The sequence below is a fragment of the Morus notabilis genome, unplaced genomic scaffold, assembly GCF_000414095.1.
Source record: "Morus notabilis unplaced genomic scaffold, ASM41409v2 Scaffold135, whole genome shotgun sequence".
NCBI lineage: Eukaryota > Viridiplantae > Streptophyta > Magnoliopsida > Rosales > Moraceae > Morus > Morus notabilis.
This window is the reverse complement of record NW_010367319.1, coordinates 638,094-659,608: the sequence shown is the minus strand read 5'-3', so window position 1 is coordinate 659,608 and position 21,515 is coordinate 638,094. Positions and strand designations below refer to the sequence as shown.

At 32.6% G+C, this 21,515-nt stretch overlaps 1 protein-coding gene, 1 long non-coding RNA gene and 3 other non-coding genes across 5 annotated transcripts; 3 read left to right on the top strand and 2 right to left on the bottom strand.

Moving 5' to 3' along the window:
* The first annotated feature begins 7,026 nt into the window (after positions 1 to 7,026).
* On the top strand, positions 7,027 to 7,098 carry TRNAW-CCA. Its single transcript has one exon. It is a non-coding gene; the product is annotated as a tRNA-Trp (tRNA).
* Positions 7,099 to 7,876: 778 nt separating this feature from the next.
* Positions 7,877 to 9,839, bottom strand: LOC21406153. The gene is made up of 2 exons (XM_010112252.2): positions 9,492 to 9,839; positions 7,877 to 8,187 (listed from the first exon to the last, which is right to left on the bottom strand). The coding sequence occupies exons 1-2, from the start codon at positions 9,802 to 9,804 to the stop codon at positions 8,171 to 8,173; spliced, it is 330 nt and encodes a 109-aa protein (XP_010110554.2). The 5' UTR covers positions 9,805 to 9,839; the 3' UTR covers positions 7,877 to 8,170.
* A 5,755-nt stretch (positions 9,840 to 15,594) lies between these two features.
* On the top strand, positions 15,595 to 15,666 carry TRNAW-CCA. Its single transcript has one exon. It is a non-coding gene; the product is annotated as a tRNA-Trp (tRNA).
* A 776-nt stretch (positions 15,667 to 16,442) lies between these two features.
* On the bottom strand, positions 16,443 to 17,718 carry LOC112094310. Its single transcript, XR_002903471.1, has 2 exons — positions 17,666 to 17,718; positions 16,443 to 16,752 (listed from the first exon to the last, which is right to left on the bottom strand). It is a non-coding gene; the product is annotated as an uncharacterized LOC112094310 (long non-coding RNA).
* A 3,415-nt stretch (positions 17,719 to 21,133) lies between these two features.
* Positions 21,134 to 21,205, top strand: TRNAW-CCA. The gene has a single exon. It is a non-coding gene; the product is annotated as a tRNA-Trp (tRNA).
* The last annotated feature ends 310 nt before the right edge of the window (positions 21,206 to 21,515 follow it).

Here is a 21,515-nt window from a genome sequence, read left to right as displayed (position 1 = left end):
TAAATGAGAAACTTGAACTCGAGTTTAACCCTAAATTCGAGTTCAAACTCGAATTCAAACTCAAATTTTACAAAAAAATATGAACTTAAATAAAATTATAATTCAAATTTAAATTTTTTCTAAATTTCGTTGTAAAAAAACAATCTCTAGATTTTGGACCCAAGGAAACGACAATAAACTAACATATACTCTGCCTAGACTGCCATGGTACATTCATGAGTCGTGACTTCCAAAAACATTAGTTCCTTTTTCTTTTCTTTTTTTTCTTTTTTGAGATAACAAAACATTTTACTTCATTGGCAACAGCAAAAAGAACAAGATTTTTGCAAATCCTCTGTCTAGTGAATGTAACTTAGAAATAATAACTATTGATTGAGATCGTGCAAAACAAAATTACAAATACCCGAAAAGAAAAGAATTTCTTAACAAACCTACAAAAACAAAAAAAAAAAAAAAAAAAAAAAAAAAAAAAAAACCCATATAATCATGTTGCAAATGATAAAACACCCCTTAAATGAATTATTGTAGCAATATTGACAGTCAAACTAATATTAATGTCAGCAGAGTCAATTTGTTAACTAATATTAGTGCCAATTGTTGGGCACATTAATGATTTTGCGGATGATGAAACACAACTTCCTTAACTGATTAATTATTGTAGGAATAACACAATAGTGCTAATCGAACTTATATACATGTAAAACGCAATTGGTGGTTCCTTCTTGCATTTTTTGCAAGGCACATTCAGATTCGATCAAGGTAAGACAATAGCGTTTTGTAAGAGAGACAACAAAAGGTAGAAGAAGAAAGTTCAAAGCAAGATATTTAACAAATTGCAAGATATTTAGATGGCAATTCATGGAAGAATAAAATTGCAAAATTAACAAATTTCATTTTGTTACTTTTAATGCACCTTCAGCTTGATTTGAAATTTGAATAGCCTTGTACCTACCCCAGATACCCATGTTGAATTAGATATAAAAAGTAAAATAGATTTTCAGTTATTCAACTGGATAACATCTTTAGTGATCTTATTTTTATGGTCGCACAACTTGATTTGAGATTTAGGCCTCGTTCGTTTCGCTGATTCGAGTTTAGAATTCAAATTTTACTACAGTAAAAAGCTCTCACAAACAGTCACATCTAACTTTTTTGTTACAGTAAAAAACTCTCATATAAAATCACATCTCAACTCGAATCAGCGAAACGAACGAGGTCAGTTCTTCAACGTGAGATCGTGTCTAGATCTTTTCTTTGTGTATGGGTTTGAATCGCTAATAAAGTGAATAGCTCTAGATAACTATGAATCTATGATCTTTCTCCAGCTAAAAAAAAAAAAAAAACCAAAAAAAAAGAAGAAAAAAAAAGGACTATGATCTTTGTCTTCTTAAATGTTCTAGTTAGTTTTATATATCACATTTTATCCTCTTATATGTTCTAAAATACCATGTTTTTCATCTCTTTGAAAATAGATAGTTTTCACGTTCTTTCGGTAAAGATGGACTGTAGCACTAGTCGTATTTAGCAAGTTATACGACTAACTTGTCAGTAAAATAAATAAACTTTTTAATAAGTGACACTTTGTTCTCTTTTTTAATTTTAACAAAATTATCCCTAAATTCTCAACACGTTGACAATTAAATCCTTTTTGTCAATTTTTTTTTAATTTTTAACAAACTACATCGCGTGCAACGCACGTCCACCAACACAAGTATGAAAATTGGTAAAATAAAAAAACTCAACTCATAATTCATAAGAAAACAAAAAAAAAAAAAAACCGTGCAACGTTCTTTCTCTTTCTAATATTTTCTAGAGAAAATGTGCAGACTTCAAAAACCTAGCAAGAGAATGAAAGAAAGAGAAGACCATTGGCGGGAGAGGGGGTGCCTGGATCACGCGACTGCAAGGAAAGGGACTTCGATCTCACGATGGAAGAGGAAGTGGGAACTTATATCTCGTAATGATGGAAAAGGGGCAACTCAATCTCAAGATGGTGACGAAATGGGCGGCACAATCTCACGACGACGAGAAACAAGAGAGTGCACGTTGTTCATGGGAGGTAGAATGGAAGGGGTTCCAAAACTGGGTGGGGGTTTGCACTATGTGATTCTCTGTCACGCCCCGCAGCCGGGGTCAGTGACATGGAGATCGATTAGGAGTTAAACACACGATAATAAAAGAAATTCCCAACGAACACCACACTTAATTAAAATAAATTACAGCGGATGAGAGGTTCTACACTCGGGCCTCTGACATCATTCAGTGCTCCATCCACAGGACATACAGTATTGTACATACATGAACATGTAAATAACATTACAGACATCAACCACAGTCTAGAAATCCAAATATAAGAGTTTACAGAAGTTACACTTCCTTACATTTATATATCAGGAGGATGAACACAATCCTCTCCAACTCAAGATGGTAGCAATCTAACTCAGCTACTCCGCACCGCTTCTAGAATTTTTTAGGAGGGGTTTAATATTTATAAAATAATAAAAACGTGAGTGAAATGCCTAGTAAGATATAATTTAAAATAACTTTATAAACAATTAAATAAATGGATACGCGAGTAATTAAATAAATGAATAGTAAATAAATAAGACATTCAGTTTCAACACAACAGCCGAAACCTCACATCATTTTTCTCAAAGGAAATATAACTGAAAATAATCGTATTACATGCATCAGTAAGTAATTTATACTAAGATAAATTACTTACACAACCACATGCACAAGCCTTATCACCCTCGGGCCGGGTTTCGGGATCTGCCCCCAAGGATGCACTCTCCACATCCTGTCTAGGCTATCAGCCGGTTTACCGATTCGCAAGATCTCTTATCTTAAAAAATCATTCATTAAACTTTATGAAATCGTTCATTTAATCCCATGAACTACAACAAGCCATGATTTTTAAAATGCTTTTCTTTCGCAAACATACACTTTCTTTAAAGCATTTGTAAGGCTAAAACTCTTTTGAAAACAAGGCTAACAAAGAAAGGGATAAGGAATCCTACCTCGCAAATATCAAACCTGTGACTATCGTTGCTCTATTCCGGCTTTCGCTTCCTCAAAGTCTCTCAATCCTAGTCCTCAGCTAGTACTGATACAAAACAACACTTTAGGATCCAATTCTCATTCCTAAAGCAATTTCAATCTCAATTATATCCTTTTGATTTCCTATTAGTGTGCCTTGACTCAAATCCAAGTCTCACAAACGATTTTATAATTAGTTTGGGGGTACTTTATGTTAGCGTTTATGCCCTTAGGAATAAATGTAACAATATTCTTTGAGATATTTTGACTATTAATAAAGATTTATTTATTTTATATATCTATGAATTGTCCTCTTTATGTTCATAATAGTTGAATGTATGATAAGCAAACTGAAAGTCTGAGACTGTCATTCTAAATCTTTAGGTCATGCATGTAATGTGAAGAACATGCGGAAGACAAGAATCTAAAGATGATAGTCTAAATCTTATGATCCACAATTGAGGGAATAAAGTTGGGCGCTTTATTCATGTTAAGATTGTTATGTTGTCTACTTCCTAACGGAGACGGCTTGTCTTGGTCGTCGGAGGTGGGACTCCATGGGTGGAGACATTGATATAGTTTCTAATGGTAAAATCTATATTGGATCGGACCAAAGTTGAATTGTTTTAATTAATAATTCTGTTTGAATAAAACAATTCACTTTTGACGAATTATATGTTGTCATCTTAATCCTGAGATGGATGATGAACCTGTATACTGGACTTGTATCCTTTGATGTACTAAAGGGAGACATCATTTTTCCGATGGTATGATAATGGAACATAAGATAAATGTAATCGGGAAGGTAAAATGGAACTTGACCTCAAGTCGATTATGGATATCCTATGGGGATGATACACTAATATATTGAGTCATGGACTAGAGCTAATCAGAGCTTTGTAAATACGCTATATAAATCGAGAGTGCAGCTATAGGCTTTTAGTGGAATAGTGCTAGAGTTTTATAATCATGAGACGGACTTGTTGGTTTACAAGTAGCGTTGTGATTATAGGAGCTTGATTTATATATGTCCATTGGGTCCCTTTGCTAGCTCACATAATTTCCTGTAACGATACGGTGTATTTCCTACACATTGGTAATTTGTGTTATTTCCGTAACGAGAGGTTCAAAGTTAATTCATGGGTGAATTAATTGATAAATTAATTCTAGATAAATTGGTTGAATTATTATTTTAAAAGTTGTTTAATATGGGAAGACTATTATATGACTGTTTTGATCAGGCAATTTCTCTATTGGGTTGCTTGAATCAAAACTGAGGCTCTATGCAAGTTTCCCGTATTGAAAAAGTATGAAAAATAACTTTCGTCAGTGCAGACAGGTCGACCGGTTGGGTAGACCGGTCACAGGTCGACCAGTCCGGTCGACCGGTTAGTGAAGACAGGTCAACCGGTGAGTTATAACGTCTCTGTCACCGGTCGACCGGTTGTAACGTAAAATGCATGCTGACGTGGGAAAATCGACTCTGGATGCGATTAGAACTTTGGGAAACCTAATTGTCACTGAAGTATGACTTCCAAAACACTATAAATAGCCTATTAAGTCACATTACTCATTAGATCACTTGAGAGACTTTTTGGAGGCTATTGATAAAAGATTCCTGAGAGGAAAAATTATTTAATTCTCAAGAACAATTTTTTCTTTGACTCTCTTGTGATTGGAAGGAGATCAAGAATACCTAGAGGAGATTAACGACGTGTGCCCACCCGCACACCGATTGTGGAAACGAGAATAGCAAAGAAGACCAGTTGGTTGAGGCTCTTCCGGTTGCTGTTTGGAACGCTTAGATCTGTCAGACGTGCAGTTTTTTGAAATCTCAAAAAGGTATGTTTTAGATCTTTAGTATTTATGTTATATAGCATCATGAACATGTTCTTGTTTGGCTTTGACGTTGATTAAAATTTTTAAATTCCGCTGCGCACTCGATGCCATTAATTTTCCAACACTTTAAAGATTGAAATTCGATTCATGGGTTTGGTTTCCTATTTAATTTCAGCTTAAAAACAACTTTCAAAAAAAATTTTAGCAGCATGCCGACATAAATAGAAAAAATACCAAACATGCAAATCAAGTTCAATTTCAAAATAAATTCTCCAGAATCCATCAAAACTAGTTTCCAATCAACTAAACAAGTCCAATAACTGAAAACCCCCAAATTTCAATCAATTCTAACAACAATTGTTTAAATCCAAACTCTAACTCAAAATTATTCAAATCCAATCAAAATTAAACTTTCTCATGTTTAAAAATTCAAATCAAGAGTGGGCTTCAAAGGGGTTTTACCTCAAATTAGTTGATGGAGCCGTGCTCCCTCCGTTTCTCCCTTTTTTTTTGTGTCTCGGCAGCAAGCTGAGAGAGAGAGAGAAGGAGAGAGAAACTCGGAGAGAGAGAGACAGCTGGCGGGAGAGAGATCCCGGAGGAAGTGGCCGGCATGGAAGAAAAATGGAGAAAAAGAGAGAGATGGCTCGCGTGAGAGAAACTAGAGGAGAGAGAGATAAAAGAAAAATAAAGAGAGAGAGAGAGAGAGAGAGAGAGAGAGAGAGAGAGAGAGAGAGAGAGAGAGCTGGGGGGCTGGCAGCCACGGGAAGGAAAAGGAAAAAAAATGAAAAAAAAAATAAAAAAGAAAAAGGAAAAAGAAAAGAAAAGAAAAAGAGGTGTCTCAAATATTTAAAAATAACAGTTTAGAAAATGTGTCTACACACACTTATGGGGTAAAATGTAATTACTGAAAATATTTAAATTTCTTGGAAATATTTAAATTTACACGTCAGAAATATTTAATAATCAATAATTAATCAATTAGATTAGGCACGGTAATCAATTTTAATTACATTAATTAATCTCGTTTAATTCTCTGGGGTGTTACATTCTCTCCACATATCTAAATTGGATTTTTATGATTTTATATGAATTTTGACTGAGTTCATTCGTGACTGTGGTTAATTGCAAAATTTAGAAACATGTTTTGGCTAGAGATTTGGAGGGATTCTTTCCCTTGTCCCTAATAATTCATTCTCTGATGCTTTGCCTAATGCATGTGATTTGTGTGAATATCTTTGAGTGTGTGTGGGAATCTGATATTTTTTTTATATTGCTCAAATAAAATTTAGGCAATTCCTTTGGATGAAATGAACCATTGCTGGTTGAGCGTCTGTCTTTCTTGAGTCCAAAGAGTTGTTCTTGATTTTGTTTGAATATATTAATTGGGTTTCTGCAATTTTGATTGCGTGGTGATTTTGGTTCTGTTGTGAGTTGGGGGTTAATCCGACGACGATGGCTAACGCCAAGAGCAGACGGGTTTGCGTTTATGATTTTTTTTTCTCCTCCAATTTGGGTTTCTTCTTCAAGATTTGAGTTGTTTTTTATAGTTTGAAACATTTTGGTATTTTTATTAAAAAAAGATAGCCCATGCTGAGTCACGTACATGATTCTGCTAAAAACTAAACAGAATGAGATGGAAATGACTTAATTGCCAACGTGTTGAGACTTCAAGAATCATTTTGCTAAAATTAAAAAAATGAGGGATTAAAGTGTCACCCACTAAATAGTTAAAGAACTACCGGTGTAAATTACTCATTATAATAATTACCTGACTTCCTATATTTCAAATACAAGGGCTTTATAAAAGTGAAGACATAGAAAATGTCAAAATAATATTACAAAAGAATGTTGCAATTTTTTTATGGGATAATGATCATCTTACTTCTTTAAAAAAATATTGATAATTTTCATAGATATTATCACAATTTTGTAGCATTTCATTTCGATCAGTAAGAGATGGGAAGAAAAAAGAGTACACAGATATTTTTCAACACTACGGGGAACTGAGAATACATCGAGCAAGATTTTAAAAGGAAAAGACATTCGTAGCTAAAAAAAAAATGGAAAAGACATAAAATACAAATTTATAATATTTAGCACTGTTTATTACCTCTTTATTATAATATTAATAACCAACTTTAACACAAAGGATCCGTGGCGCAATGGTAGCGCGTCTGACTCCAGATCAGAAGGTTGCGTGTTCGATTCACGTCGGGTTCAATTCCCCGAAATGTTGTCTACCAAATGGATCACCCCTTTTTTTACGATTATACCCTCGAATTTTTTTTTTATTTTTAATAAATAAAAAAACCTCCAGGTAAAGTGGTAAACAGCGGCCATTGCCCATTGTTAAACCAGACCAGTCCAACGAGACTTTCCTCGTACATCACTTCGGATTATTTGTGTTTATAACAATAATTTATAAACAAACTTATGAATAATTTTTATAGCATTATCACAAAAATAAGCAATAGACGTTAGAAACATTTACATAACAACACACAAACAACAACAACAACAACAACAGTAACAGTGAAATAACGACAACAGAAGATGAGAAGAAAAAAAAGTAGACAAACTTTACAAATGGAGAAAACCATGTAAAAGAATAACAATGATTGTTTTGATGTCGTTTATAAGGATAACCATGTCTTTACAAACAACAAAGAACCAGTAAGTAGTCACATTGAGAATGACAGCAACAGCAAACAATATGAATATGATATTTCAGAAGCCGATAATAACTAATAGCACACCAGTGAAATACAGAAAAACACTTTTCAAGAAGAAGAAGAAGAAGAGGGAAAAAAAAAAAAGCAAAACAAACGAGGGTGACGTTTCAAACGACACCAAACTAAAAGCGAGAGGAACATTTGAGAATCGCAAATCACAATATCAAAGTTTGAAACAGCAAGAAACAAAAGCGCACAGACTACAGCCACATTCACATCCCAATGCGACATGAATATTGCTTTTAAGTGAACAAAAATATAAAGGATAAAAATAAAAACCTCACTTATTAATTCATATATATTCCATACATGACCATGTAGAGTATCGCAACTGATAATATTAGTTCTACATAAATACTCGCCTAGTACTAGAAAATGAACACAAAAGTTCTCTTATTACACAGATATTCTTTAAAATTAAAAAAAAAAAACAAAAAACAAAAAATAAAAACCCACTACACGGTCAAACAACAATATCCAACTAGGACAGAGAAAGAAAACGAGACAGGTATATGGTAATTGCGAGTGAAGTCTGTCATCAAATTAACTTTTGCAGCCTCTCACGGAGTAGTGATGCCTGTATATATGGGATGGGACAAACAAAAATAGCAATAAGAAGACTTCAATAAACCAAAAACAAGAGAGCCACTACGACGACGACAATAATAAGAACAATAATGATAAGAATTAACAACAATATTATGATAATAACAATAATGATAAAAACAATAAATATAATAACGACAATACCAATAATAACAGAACAATAACGTAATACTAATATAGAAGAAGAATATTGTCCCTTAAAGAATAATATTAAGCGAATGAAACATAAATTTTAACAAAACTGTTCACCAAATTTTTAGAAACTTATATATTTGATAGAGACAATTATGGTGAGATGCCACAACTTTATGTCTTCAAATTTATATTAAAATTTTTTATTTAAATTTATGTCACACTTTGTTAACATTTAATTATTGATTAATTTATTTGTGTGATACAAGACAAAAGTTCCAATATTTATAGCACAAATCTCAAATTGAAGGTTTGTTTTTTTTTTTCCTCAGTATTCCTCAAAATCTCTCTATTTGACATCGTATGGTTAGAAGAAAAATACTACACCATTAATATTGGTTATAGGTTACTATAGCCGTAGACCCCATCCAAAAGATACAATGGCCGTGGTTGAAATTGATCCCGTTTTTGTTTTTTATGTTTTTTGAAAAATAAAAAATGAAAACGTTTTTAAAACGGCATTTGGTGCAATAAAGATAAAAAAATGAAAATGAAAACGATTTTTTAGTTTAGTGTAAAATGAGAGATAAATGAAAAACAATTTTTAGTCATTTTTTATTTTTTATTTTCATTTTCTCCTCTTTCGAGCACACATAGATATATATATATATATATTAATGGGGTTTTTTATACTGAAAATAATTTCTAGATAAAATTACCAAACGTATTTTCAAAAATGATTTCTACCTGAGATTGAAAACGTTTTCATTTTCATTTTCATACAAAAAATAAAATCATTTTGAAACGAGTTGCAAACGCGCCCGTTCGTAAAATATTTTCGGGATGTCTCTGGTAGACGGTCTTACCGGTAGGACCAATTTTTAGACTGTTGGATCTGATCAAAATCAAATAAGATTAAAAAAATATGCATAATAGAAGAATCTGATACAGATATAACGGCTGAAAATGACTAAAAAAATAAAACAATCGGTAGTTTCATTTTTATAGTCCTACGAGAGAAACTCCCAATGTTTTCACTACTCCAACAATATATTCTAGCCAGGTTAGATATATGGTCATAGAAAAAAATTGTACGACAAAGAGACCACTAGCAAGAGGAAAAAGTACGTAGTACGAACTCACTTCCGCACTTGTAGTGGCGAGGCACCCGGCGACCGCAGCCCTCGATGAGGCGGATAGCACGGTTGATGTCGATAAGAGCGGCCAACTTGGGCGTGATCACCGGGCAGACGCATTCAATTTGAGTGACCCTCAATCGCTCGCAACACTCCTGCGAGGGAAGCTTGCCATGCAGAACTGCCTTGCATGCGTTCACTCCAACTCTCCTCTCCTCATGACACTCCGCAGCACTAAGATTAGCCCTGGCCACTTCTAGACAGATTCCCACAAAAAGCAACACAAGCAAGAGAGTGAGAACCACTGAATTTGGCCTCATATTTTCTTCTCTGTTCTTTCTCTTCCTAAGACAAAACTTTGACACTTATTTGTCATGGCCTTGCATTTTGGATATTTATAGTGGAGTAGCTTCGGAGAGTCCTCTTTCATTTTTTGTCAGGTCTCTTCCTTTTTTTTTTTTTTTTTTTTTTTTTGTGTAGTGCTTTTTGGTTGTTTTTTACTAATGCTATTTGTGGGTCGTTTCTTTGTCTGTCCTTGTGCGCGACTAATGCTATAGAAAGGGGAACCAAAGTCTCATATTTAATAGTACTTCGGGACCCACTTACCTATATGAAAATGAAAGTTGTAATTGATAGTACACTGAAGATCTTTCATGAGAAGGGTAGGGAAACTTCCATATTGCTTCATGTTTTGTGAATATCTTTAAGCCTCATTCATTTTATTGATTTCAGTTTAAAATTCAAGTTTTACTATAATAAAAAACTTTTAAAAATAATCACATTTAACTTTTTTATTATAGTAAAAGGTTCTCACATAAAATCACATCTTAACTCAAATTAAAAACTCAAATCAATAAACTAAATAAGTTCTTAGAATTATTTTTTAAAATATTAAAAGTATTTTTTTGGTAATTGCAGAATCAACTCGACTTTGAATATCACGTAGGGCATGTTAGGTCGGCAAAGGTAACATAGGACAAAAGAACTAAGAGAAAAATACCAGCTGATTTTTGACTAAGCAGCCTCTTTGTTGGACTAATTGTCGCGCATAGGAATATTGGGATATAACAAATGCCAACCACTTTTTTAGTATTCAATGGAAAAAGAGAATCTAAAAGCAATGATCAATACCAACTACGATAATTTGTTTAGGAATAATTTTACGAATTCCACACTTGATGCGTACGATCTATAACTAGAAAAAACAAAAACATGCGTCACCTGGGTCTTTCGCTTGAAAGGCAATTAGCCTAACCGTTGGACTACAAACGCAAGACCATATTTGCGTTGTATTTGTAAATTACAAACTTTTTTTACCAAAATTAATACGTAGTTTATAGTCCACTCGGATTTTTTTTTTGAATTTTTTTTGGCTGAAAATACTCCGCTTCTAAGTGTATAAGAATGCATGTATGTCGTTTTTTTTTTTTTTTTTGGTTACGAGTTGTTCTACTCTTAGGCCTTAGCCAAATCTACTATCTAATATTAGTCGTTGACTCGTTGGAGTCTAGAAAACGACAACTATGTTTACATTCTTATACACTCAAAAGTGAGGAATACGAAAAACATATATTGAAACACGTTAAATCGTGGTAAAAACCTATTCAGAGCACATTACTTTTTTTTTTTAGATGGATGCAAGGCAGCACGAAATACTTTTTGTTCATATTTTCTTCTCTCTTTTTTCCCTCGCCCCAAGGCAAAGGCTAGACATGGATAATAGTTTCCTCTCATTTTTTGATATTTACTATGAAAAGAGGCACGAAGGATACTTTTTGTTTGATTTCTTTGTGTGGTGCATTTTTCTATTATTATTTTGAATATTGGGATTATGGGTGATTTCCTGTCTATCCTTATCAATACTTCATGCTTCAACCCGTTTGACTAATAAGAATGTGTCGATAGTGATTACATGTATAGTCTAACAGTAATTTCACATATGATTCCACCATAAAGTGATAAGTTCAAATCTTCTCGCTCATTGTTTAAAAAATAATAATAATATGATCAATAAACGTTTAGTTTCATGTCTTCAGGGTAATGTTGACTTAATTAATACGTTTGTATGTTAATGTCATTCAGTCATTATCTCGTTATACATAAAATATACTTTTATGGGACGTCCTAATTACAAAAGTATTAAAAATTAAACTCCTTTTCGGTGTTCTTTATATGCCGTAACCATCGGTCATTATAACGTGCATTACTAGTAGCATTGCATGTTATAATCTTTTTAATTAAATAACAATCCTTTTTGGCTCCACAAGCACTATATGAGAATTTGAACCCTTCAGTGAATTTAATATAATTATCTAAGACACTTGGTGTTTAGTACTTTGTCATAGCATCATATCACAGGTATAAATTTAGATTTAAATCTCATGCTCATATAAATAAGGCAAGTAGATTGCTTGATTCACCGGAAGGAGAAACATCAGCAATTGGTATTTTATATTTATATAATCTCAGATTGAATTCGTGACCTCTCAATTCTAAGTTCCACTCTATCCTACAACATACCGATTGACTTAGTGATCATCGATATCTACTATGTCTCTTGACAGACAAATTATAAACACTTACAAAACCTCAGGCAAACAAAAGGGAAATAATAACTAAATTATAACAAAAACTCATCAAAAGCAGTTTACTTAAATTAGTGCATTAATTTTCATGAAAATTTGCTCTTTATTTATTAACCACGATATCTCAAAACAAAAGTATTAATCATTGTTAGAATATAAGATTATTGTTAGCCTACCTCTTAATAACTTAAGCTTTTGGGGTGGATTGATAAACTAACATGATATCATAACGGGAGGTCCTGTAGTGTTAAGCCGAACTGCGAAATAGCAAAAACAAATAAAAAAAACCAGCAAATAGCAAAATAATTAAAAAAAAATTTCCTTGTTCGGCCTACGTACGTGAGGGAGAGTATTAAAATATAAGACTATTGTTATGCCACATCCTAATAACTTAAGCTTTCGGGATGAATTGATAAATTAACAGTCATATTGTATAATCTTCTCGAACATTACACATTAGGGTGTAATTCTTAACAAAAAGTTCAAGGATCGATATACAACCACAAACTGAAGAGGGAAACAATAAATTCTTTCTAACTGACTGGAATAGAAATTCTGTCATGGAAAATTTGGTAGCTAAAATTTCAAAAGGAAAAACCTAGGAGCATGATCATAGAGTGGAACCAATCCCAATGAACAGGGATTGTTAAGTGCAGTAAAAGGGTTAGGGAAGTTTCCATGTTAGTTGAACCCGGGTTATTGCTTGGAAGGCAATTATCCTAACCGTTGGACTACAAACGCAAGAATTATGTCGGGGACTCGGGGCTTACTTTATAATTAATATAGATTTTTATAGTTCATACAAAAACAAAACTCTTTCTTTCCTTTCGATCCACCAAAAAAAAAAATATATATATATATAATACAGAATTAAATCTGCCTGCTCTCAAATTCAAGCATCATCCCATATCGTTTGATTTAGTAATTATTATTAGCTTGCACTATTCATTTTTAAGTCATTGAATATTTTTAGGGTCTCCTCCGCAGAATTCATTTGTTCATTTTGTCCATGTGGAGAATTGGCTACTACCCCACAGAAAAAGAAAAAGAAAAAAAAAAAAAACAAATGGCTGCAACTGATTCTTCTGTGGTCTAATTACCTGGGGCGTTGTGATTGGTTGAGTAGGTGATTAGGATTGGATTCGTCAAACTAGACAGCACTGTTTTAATATCATCCAATTGCACTAAAAACTCTTTAACATATTTGTCTAGCTCTCACGAAAGCTACGGGTTAATTTCTTAACAAACCCTTATGATTGGTTGAGTAGCTCTCATGGAAGTTGAATTTCATAAGAAACCTACAAAAAAAAATAAAAATAAAAATAAAACCCTTATAATCATGTTGCAAATGATAAAACACCCCTTAAATGAATTATTATTTCCTTAACTGATTAATTAGTGTAGAAATAACACAATAGTGCTAATCGAACTTGACCACCCATTTCTTGATTGGATTTTTATGATTTTGTATGAATTTTGACTGGGTTCATTCTTGATTGAGGTTAATTGCAAAATTTGGAAACATGCTTTGGCTAGAGATTTGGAGAGATGATGGTCTCTCTTTTTCTTGTCCCTAATAATTCTTTCTTTGAAGCTTTGCCTAATGCATGTGATTTGTGTGAATTTTCTTGAATGTGTGTGGGAATCAGATTTTTTAAATTTATTTTTATCGCTCAAATCAAATTTGGGCAATCTCTTTGGATGAAATGAACCATTGCTAGTTGAGCATCTGTCTTTCTTGAGTCCAAAAAATTGTTATATGATTTTGTTCGAATATATCATTGGGTTTCTGCAATTTTAATTGCATGGTGATTTTGGTTCTGCAGTAGGTTAGGGGTTTAGCTGACGACCATGGCTAGCGCCAGAGAGCAGATGGGTTTGCGTTCATGGTTTATTTATTTATTTTTTTTTTCAATTTGGATTTCTTGAGTTGTTTTTTATAGTTTGAAGCATTTTGGTATTTTTATTAAAAAAGAGTCCATGCTGGGTCACGTGCATGATTCTGTTAAAAACTTAACAAAATGAGACGGAAAGGACTTGATTGTCAACATGTTGAGAGTTCAAGAAGAGTTTTGCTAAATTTAAAAAATAAGAGGGACTAAAGTATTACCTACTAAACAGTAAAGGATTACCGGTGTAAATTACCCATTATAATAATCACCTAATATTCAATAAGAGATGGGGAGGAAAAAGAGTACACACAGATTCTTCAACACTACGGGGGAATACACCGACAAAGATTTAAAAGGAAAAGAAGACATTATACATATACTAAAGGAGAGGACGGGATTCACTGTTCATGCTACAGTGCAATGAACAGTGTATTTCCCGTTTTAGCCTTGCTTTTTTCTTCTGATGAAATTTTAATTCCCGTTATGTCCTGCTGAGCGTAAATTTACTATATTGCCCTTTAGTTCATAATTTTTTGTTTCTATTTGCTGTGACCGTTTTGGTCATTTACACAGTGCTTTATTTTGACTTTTTCGTTTGTTGCTTTTTGAATTATTTTTGTTCCCTTCTTTCTGCAGTCATTTATCTCTCTCTTTCCTTTGTTTTGTTTTGTTCTGCGTCTGTATTAATTAATAATATTAATTAATTGCTTTAATATTTGTAAAGTAAAACAATCCTGTAGATTTCGGTCATAATCCACTCGGTCCCTTGGGATGAGATATTTTTTTTAATTATTATTATTATTATTATTATGTCCTATTTACTTAATAGAATAACGCAGACTAAAAAATAGTCTTCTGTTGATTTTTTATTCCCGTTATGTCCTTTTGAATGTAAAGTTATTAATATTGTCCTTTTGTTCAGCTTTTTTTTTTTCTGTTTCTTCTGACCGTTTTGATCATTTATACTCAGAATGAGTGTTTTATTTTTCCTTTTTCCGTTTGTTGCTTTTTGAATTTTTTTTTCTTTCCTTCTTTCTACAGCATCATTTATCTCTTTCATTTGTTTTCTTCTGCAAGCTTCTAGATCTCTTTTTTTTTTTCTCACTCAGATTGAGTTTTTTTTTTCTTTTTCGTTTGTTAGTTTCTACAATCTTACCTTCTAGATATGTGTTTTTATTTCTTTGTTTCTGCAGCAACATTTTTATAATATTTATTTCATATTATATAATTTAAACATCTTTATTTTTTTTAACACTTATATTTACAACTAATTTTCTCATTTTTATATTTGCAGCTGAAAGAAATGAAATGCTCAAGAATCACAACAACGTTGTATTTTATTTTGTACAATCTGTATATATATATTATAAATAATAATACTATATAGGTATGTATAAATATGTTTGTATAAATTTTATATCTATCATATAATACAATACTATATAATACATGTATATGTATAAATATATTTTAAATATAACTATCATATAATACTGTACTCCGCAGCGGAATACAGGCTTGTTCGTAGCTAAAAAATTAAACGGAAAAGACGTAAAATACAAATTTATAATATTTAGCAATATTCTTGATGACTCTTGCTTATTATTATAGTAATATCCAAAACTAACACAAAGGATCCGTGGCGCAATGGTAGCGCGTCTGACTCCAGATCAGAAGGTTGCGTGTTCGATTCACGTCGGGTTCAATTCCCCGAAATGTTGTCTACCAAATGGATCAACCCCTTTTTTACGATTATACCCTCGATTTTTTATTTTTTTTAATAAATAAAAAAACCTCCAGGTAAAGTGGTAAACAGCGGCCATTGCCCGTTGTTAAACCAGACCAGTCCAACGAGACTTTCCTCGTACATCACTTCGGATTATTTGTGTTTATAACAATAATTTATAAACAAACTTATGAATAATTTTTATAGCATTATCACAAAAATAAGCAATAGACGTTAGAAACATTTACATAACAACACACAAACAACAACAACAACAACAACAGTAACAGTGAAATAACGACAACAGAAGATGAGAAGAAAAAAAAGTAGACAAACTTTACAAATGGAGAAAACCATGTAAAAGAATAACAATGATTGTTTTGATGTCGTTTATAAGGATAACCATGTCTTTACAAACAACAAAGAACCAGTAAGTAGTCACATTGAGAATGACAGCAACAGCAAACAATATGAATATGATATTTCAGAAGCCGATAATAACTAATAGCACACCAGTGAAATACAGAAAAACACTTTTCAAGAAGAAGAAGAAGAAGAGGGAAAAAAAAAAAAGCAAAACAAACGAGGGTGACGTTTCAAACGACACCAAACTAAAAGCGAGAGGAACATTTGAGAATCGCAAATCACAATATCAAAGTTTGAAACAGCAAGAAACAAAAGCGCACAGACTACAGCCACATTCACATCCCAATGCGACATGAATATTGCTTTTAAGTGAACAAAAATATAAAGGATAAAAATAAAAACCTCACTTATTAATTCATATATATTCCATACATGACCATGTAGAGTATCGCAACTGATAATATTAGTTCTACATAAATACTCGCCTAGTACTAGAAAATGAACACAAAAGTTCTCTTATTACACAGATATTCTTTAAAATAAAAAAAATAAAAATAAAACAAAAAATAAAAACCCACTACACGGTCAAACAACAATATCCAACTAGGACAGAGAAAGAAAACGAGACAGGTATATGGTAATTGCGAGTGAAGTCTGTCATCAAATTAACTTTTGCAGCCTCTCACGGAGTAGTGATGCCTGTATATATGGGATGGGACAAACAAAAATAGCAATAAGAAGACTTCAATAAACCAAAAACAAGAGAGCCACTACGACGACGACAATAATAAGAACAATAATGATAAGAATTAACAACAATATTATGATAATAACAATAAATATAACAACGACAATACCAATAATAACATAACAATAACGTAATACTAATATAGAAGAAGAATATTGTCCCTTAAAGAATAATATTAATTAGCGAATGAAACATAAATTTTAACAAAACTGTTCACCAAATTTTTAGAAACTTATATATTTGATAGAGACAATTATGGTGAGATGCCACAACTTTTATGTCTTCAAATTTATATTAAAATTTTTTATTTAAATTTACGTCACACTTTGTTAACATTTAATTATTGATTAATTTATTTGTGTGATACAAGACAAAAGTTCCAATATTTATAGCACAAATCTCAAATTGAAGGTTTGTTTTCTTTTTCCTCAGTATTCCTCAAAATCTCTCTATTTGATATCGTATGGTTAGAAGAAAAATACTACACCATTATTGGTTATAGGTTACTATAGCCGTAGACCCCACACCAAAAATACAATATGTTCTTGAAAATGTTTTCAGGATGTCTCTAGTAGGCCGTCTTACCGGTAAGATCAGTTTTCTGATTGTTAGATCTGATTAAAATCAAATGATATTAAAAAAATATGCAGAATATAAAGAAGCTGATAAAGATTTAACGGCTGAAAACGATTTAAAAAAATAAAATTATCAGTAGTTTTATTTTTTTAACCGTACAGGATAAACTCCCGATGTTTTCACTACTCCAACAATATATTCTAGCCAGGTTAGATATATGGTCATACAAAAAAATTGTACGACAAAGAGACCACTAGCAAGAGGAAAAAGTACGTAGTACGAACTCACTTCCGCACTTGTAGTGGCGAGGCACCCGGCGACCGCAGCCCTCGATGAGGCGGATATAACGGTTGATGTCGATAAGAGCGGCCAACTTGGGCGTGATCACTGGGCAGACGCATTCAATGTGAGTGACCCTCACTCGCTCGCAACACTCCGGCGAGGGAAGCTTGCCATGCAGAACTGCCTTGCATGCGTTCACTCCAACTCTCCTCTCCTCATGACACTCCGCAGCACTAAGATTAGCACTGGCCACTTCTAGACAGATTCCCACAAAAAGCAACACAAGCAAGAGAGTGAGAACCACTGAATTTGGCCTCATATTTTCTTCTCACTTCTTTCTCTTCCTAAGACAAAACTTTGACACTTATTTGTCATGGCCTTGCATTTTGGATATTTATAGTGGAGAGAGCCTCGGAGAGTCCTCTTTCATTGTTTCTCCTCCTTTTTTTTTTTTTTTTTTTTTTTTTTGACTAATGCTATTTGTGGGACGTCGTTTCTTTGTCTGTCCTTGGGCGTGACTAATGCGATAAGTTCCACCTAGGACGCAAATTGCAGAGCACCACAAATTCATTCCAAAGCATAATTCCATTGAATGCGAAACAAATTCTGTCCACTTGGAGAACTTAGTGAGCTTAAGCTTCAAAAACGTCTATGATTATAGAATGGAACGAAAGTCCCATATTTATTAGTGGTGGAAATATTAGTGGTGGAATTCCATACTTTATGTGTACGATCTATAACTAGAAAAAAACAAAAAAAAAATGCGTTTGCCAGGAGTCGGACCGGGTCTATTGCTTGAAAGGCAACTATCCTAACCGTTGGACTACAAACGCAAGACCATATTTGTGTTGTATTTGTAAATTTTAAACTTTTTTACCAAAATTAATTCGTAGTTTATAATAGTCCACTCGGATTTTTTAAAAAAAAAAATTTTGGCTGAAAATACTCCGCTTAGTGTATAAGAATATATGTTTGTCGATTTTTTTTTTTTTTTTTTTTTTTTTTTTTTTTTTGTTACGAGTTGTTCTACTCTTAGGCCTTTGTCAAATCTAGCACTATCTAATATTCGTCGTTGACTCGTTGGAGTATAGAAAACGACAGAAGTGAGGAATACGAAAATCATAGATTGAAACACGTTAAATCGTAGTATAAAAACCTATTCAGAGCACATTACTTTTTTTTTTTTTTTTAAGATAAATGCAAGGCAGCACGAAATACTTTTTGTTCATATTTTCTTCTCTCTTTTTTCCTTCGCCACCAAGGCAAAAGCTAGACATGGATAATAGTTTCCTCTCATTTTTGGATATTTACTATGAAAAGAGGCACAAAGGATACTTTTTGTTTGATTTCTTTGTGTGGTGCATTTTTCTATTATTATTTTGAATATTGGGATTATGGGTGATTTCTTGTCTATCCTTATCAATACTTCATGCTTCAACCCGTTTGACTAATAAGAATGTGTCAATAATAGTTGCAAGTATAGTCTAACAGTAATTTCACATCTGATTCCACCATAAAGTGACAAATTTAAATCTTCTCGCTCATTGTTTAAAAAATAATAATAATATGATCAATAAACGTTTAGTTTCATGTCTTCAGGATAATGTTGACTTAATTAATACGTTTGTATGTTAATGTCATTCAGTCATTATCTCGTTATACATAAGATATACTTTTATGGGACGTCCTAATTACAAAAGTATTAAAAATTAAACACCTTTTCGGTGTTCTTTATATGCCGTAACCATCGGTCATTATAACGTGCATTACTAGTAGCATTGCATGTTATAATCTTTTTAATTAAATAACAATCCTTTTTGGCTCCACAAGCACTATATTAGAATTTGAACCCTTCAATGAATTTAATATAATTATCTAAGACACTTGGTGTTTAGTACTTTGTCATAGCATCATATCACAGGTATTTTATATTTATATAATCTCAGATTGAATTCGTGACCTCTCAAATCTGAGTTCCACTCCATCCTACAACATACCGGTTGACTTAGTGGTCATCGATATTTAATGTGTCTTTGATATTTAATGTGTCTTTTAACAGACAAATTATAAACACTTATAGAACCTCAGACAAACAAAAGGGAAATAATAACTAAATTATAACAAAAACTCTTCAAAAGCAGTTTACTTAAATTAGTGCATTAATTTTCGTGAAAATTTGCTCTTTAGTTATTAACCATTGATATCACAAAACAAAAGTATTGATCATTGTTAGAATATAAGACTATTATTGGCCTACTTTCTAATTATTTAAATTTTTAGGATGAATTAGTAAATTAACATGCTATTAGAGCAGAAGGTTCAGAATTGAAACTTTTCTAAATGTATTATTGAACCATATTAAAAAACAACAACAACGTGTTAGGCCAAACTGCAAAATAGTAAAAACAAACAAAAAACCAACAAATAGCAACAAAACAAAAACAAAAAAAAGAAAAACTTTCTTATTGGTCTACGCGTGTTTTTTAAAGAGTGTTAGAAGATAATTGGAATTGTTAAGTGCAATAATAGGGCTAGGGAAGTGTCCGTGTTAATCGAACCCGGGTCTATTGCTTGGAAGGCAATTATCCTGGGAGACGTTTATTTCTTATATTCGTTCCTGATTCTGAATCATGATTCATGGTTCTCTACAGTGTTTTCTCTCATAAAAAACACACGTAAAACGAGAATTATTCTGAATACATAAACCAAACGTCCCCAACTCGATTGCAACATGCAAGAATGCCGTTGAAACTAGACAAATATTGGTGGATATATATTGTATCGTCAGAAACAACAAAGGGTTAATCTAATTCACACTAGATTATGGTAAAGTTATACATATATGCTCTCTGCAATCTTTCATGTATGATAATAATCTTAGATTTCATATACGTGAATAGTGGATTTGTAATTTTGACATGTACAAGGATGAGATCGTTAGGTACCTATTTTGAAAGAAAAGTTTAACTCATTCTAACAAATTAAATACACATTAAGAGCATAAGTTGATCCATATCTAAATCTGGTGCTCTCAAATTCAAGCCTCATCCCATATCGTTTGATTTAGTAATTATTAGCTTACACTACTCATTTTTAAGTCATTGAATCTTTTTAGGATCTCCTCCGCTGAATTCATTTGTTCATTTTGTCCGAGTGGAGAATTGGCTACTACCCCACAGAAAAAGAAAAAGAAAAAGAAAAAACAAATGGCTGCAACTAATTCTTCTGTGGTCTAATTACCTGGGGCGTTGTGATTGGTTGAGTACGTGATTAGGATTGGATTCGTCAAACTAGACAGCACTATTTTAATATCGTCCAATTGAACTAAAAACTCTTTAACATATTTGTCTAGCTCTCATGAAAGCTACAGGTTAATTTCACTTGGTCCGGATCGCAGAAATTTACAGCAAATAGACGACACTCTTCTAGTTTGATAATAGTTTATATAAATATAGAGAGGCCAATATGCACAAAGGATCCGTGGCGCAATGGTAGCGCGTCTGACTCCAGATCAGAAGGTTGCGTGTTCGATTCACGTCGGGTTCAATCCCCCGAAAGGTTTGCTACCTAATGGATCATCCTTTTTCTGTTTTTATCATTTGTATCCAATTTTTAATTTTTAATTTTTTTTTTTCTTTCCATTTTTCTCATCTGATAAATCCATCGACAAAAAAACTTTGCACACTATTTCGCAAAAGGTTTTTTTTTTTTTTTTGGGTTGTCCTTTTCCCATGTATGCATTTTCTTCCAAGGATATACTGCTTCTTGCAACTTTGACACAAAATGTTAAAAGAGAATTTGAAAGCTAATTTTGTGGCTTTTCCTGAATCAGAATTTGCACATAGAAATAATCCAG

Excerpts from the sequence above, each read along its gene's own strand:
- LOC21406153 (XM_010112252.2), bottom strand. The coding sequence starts at position 9,804 with ATGAGGCCAAATTCAGTGGTTCTCACTCTCTTGCTTGTGTTGCTTTTT.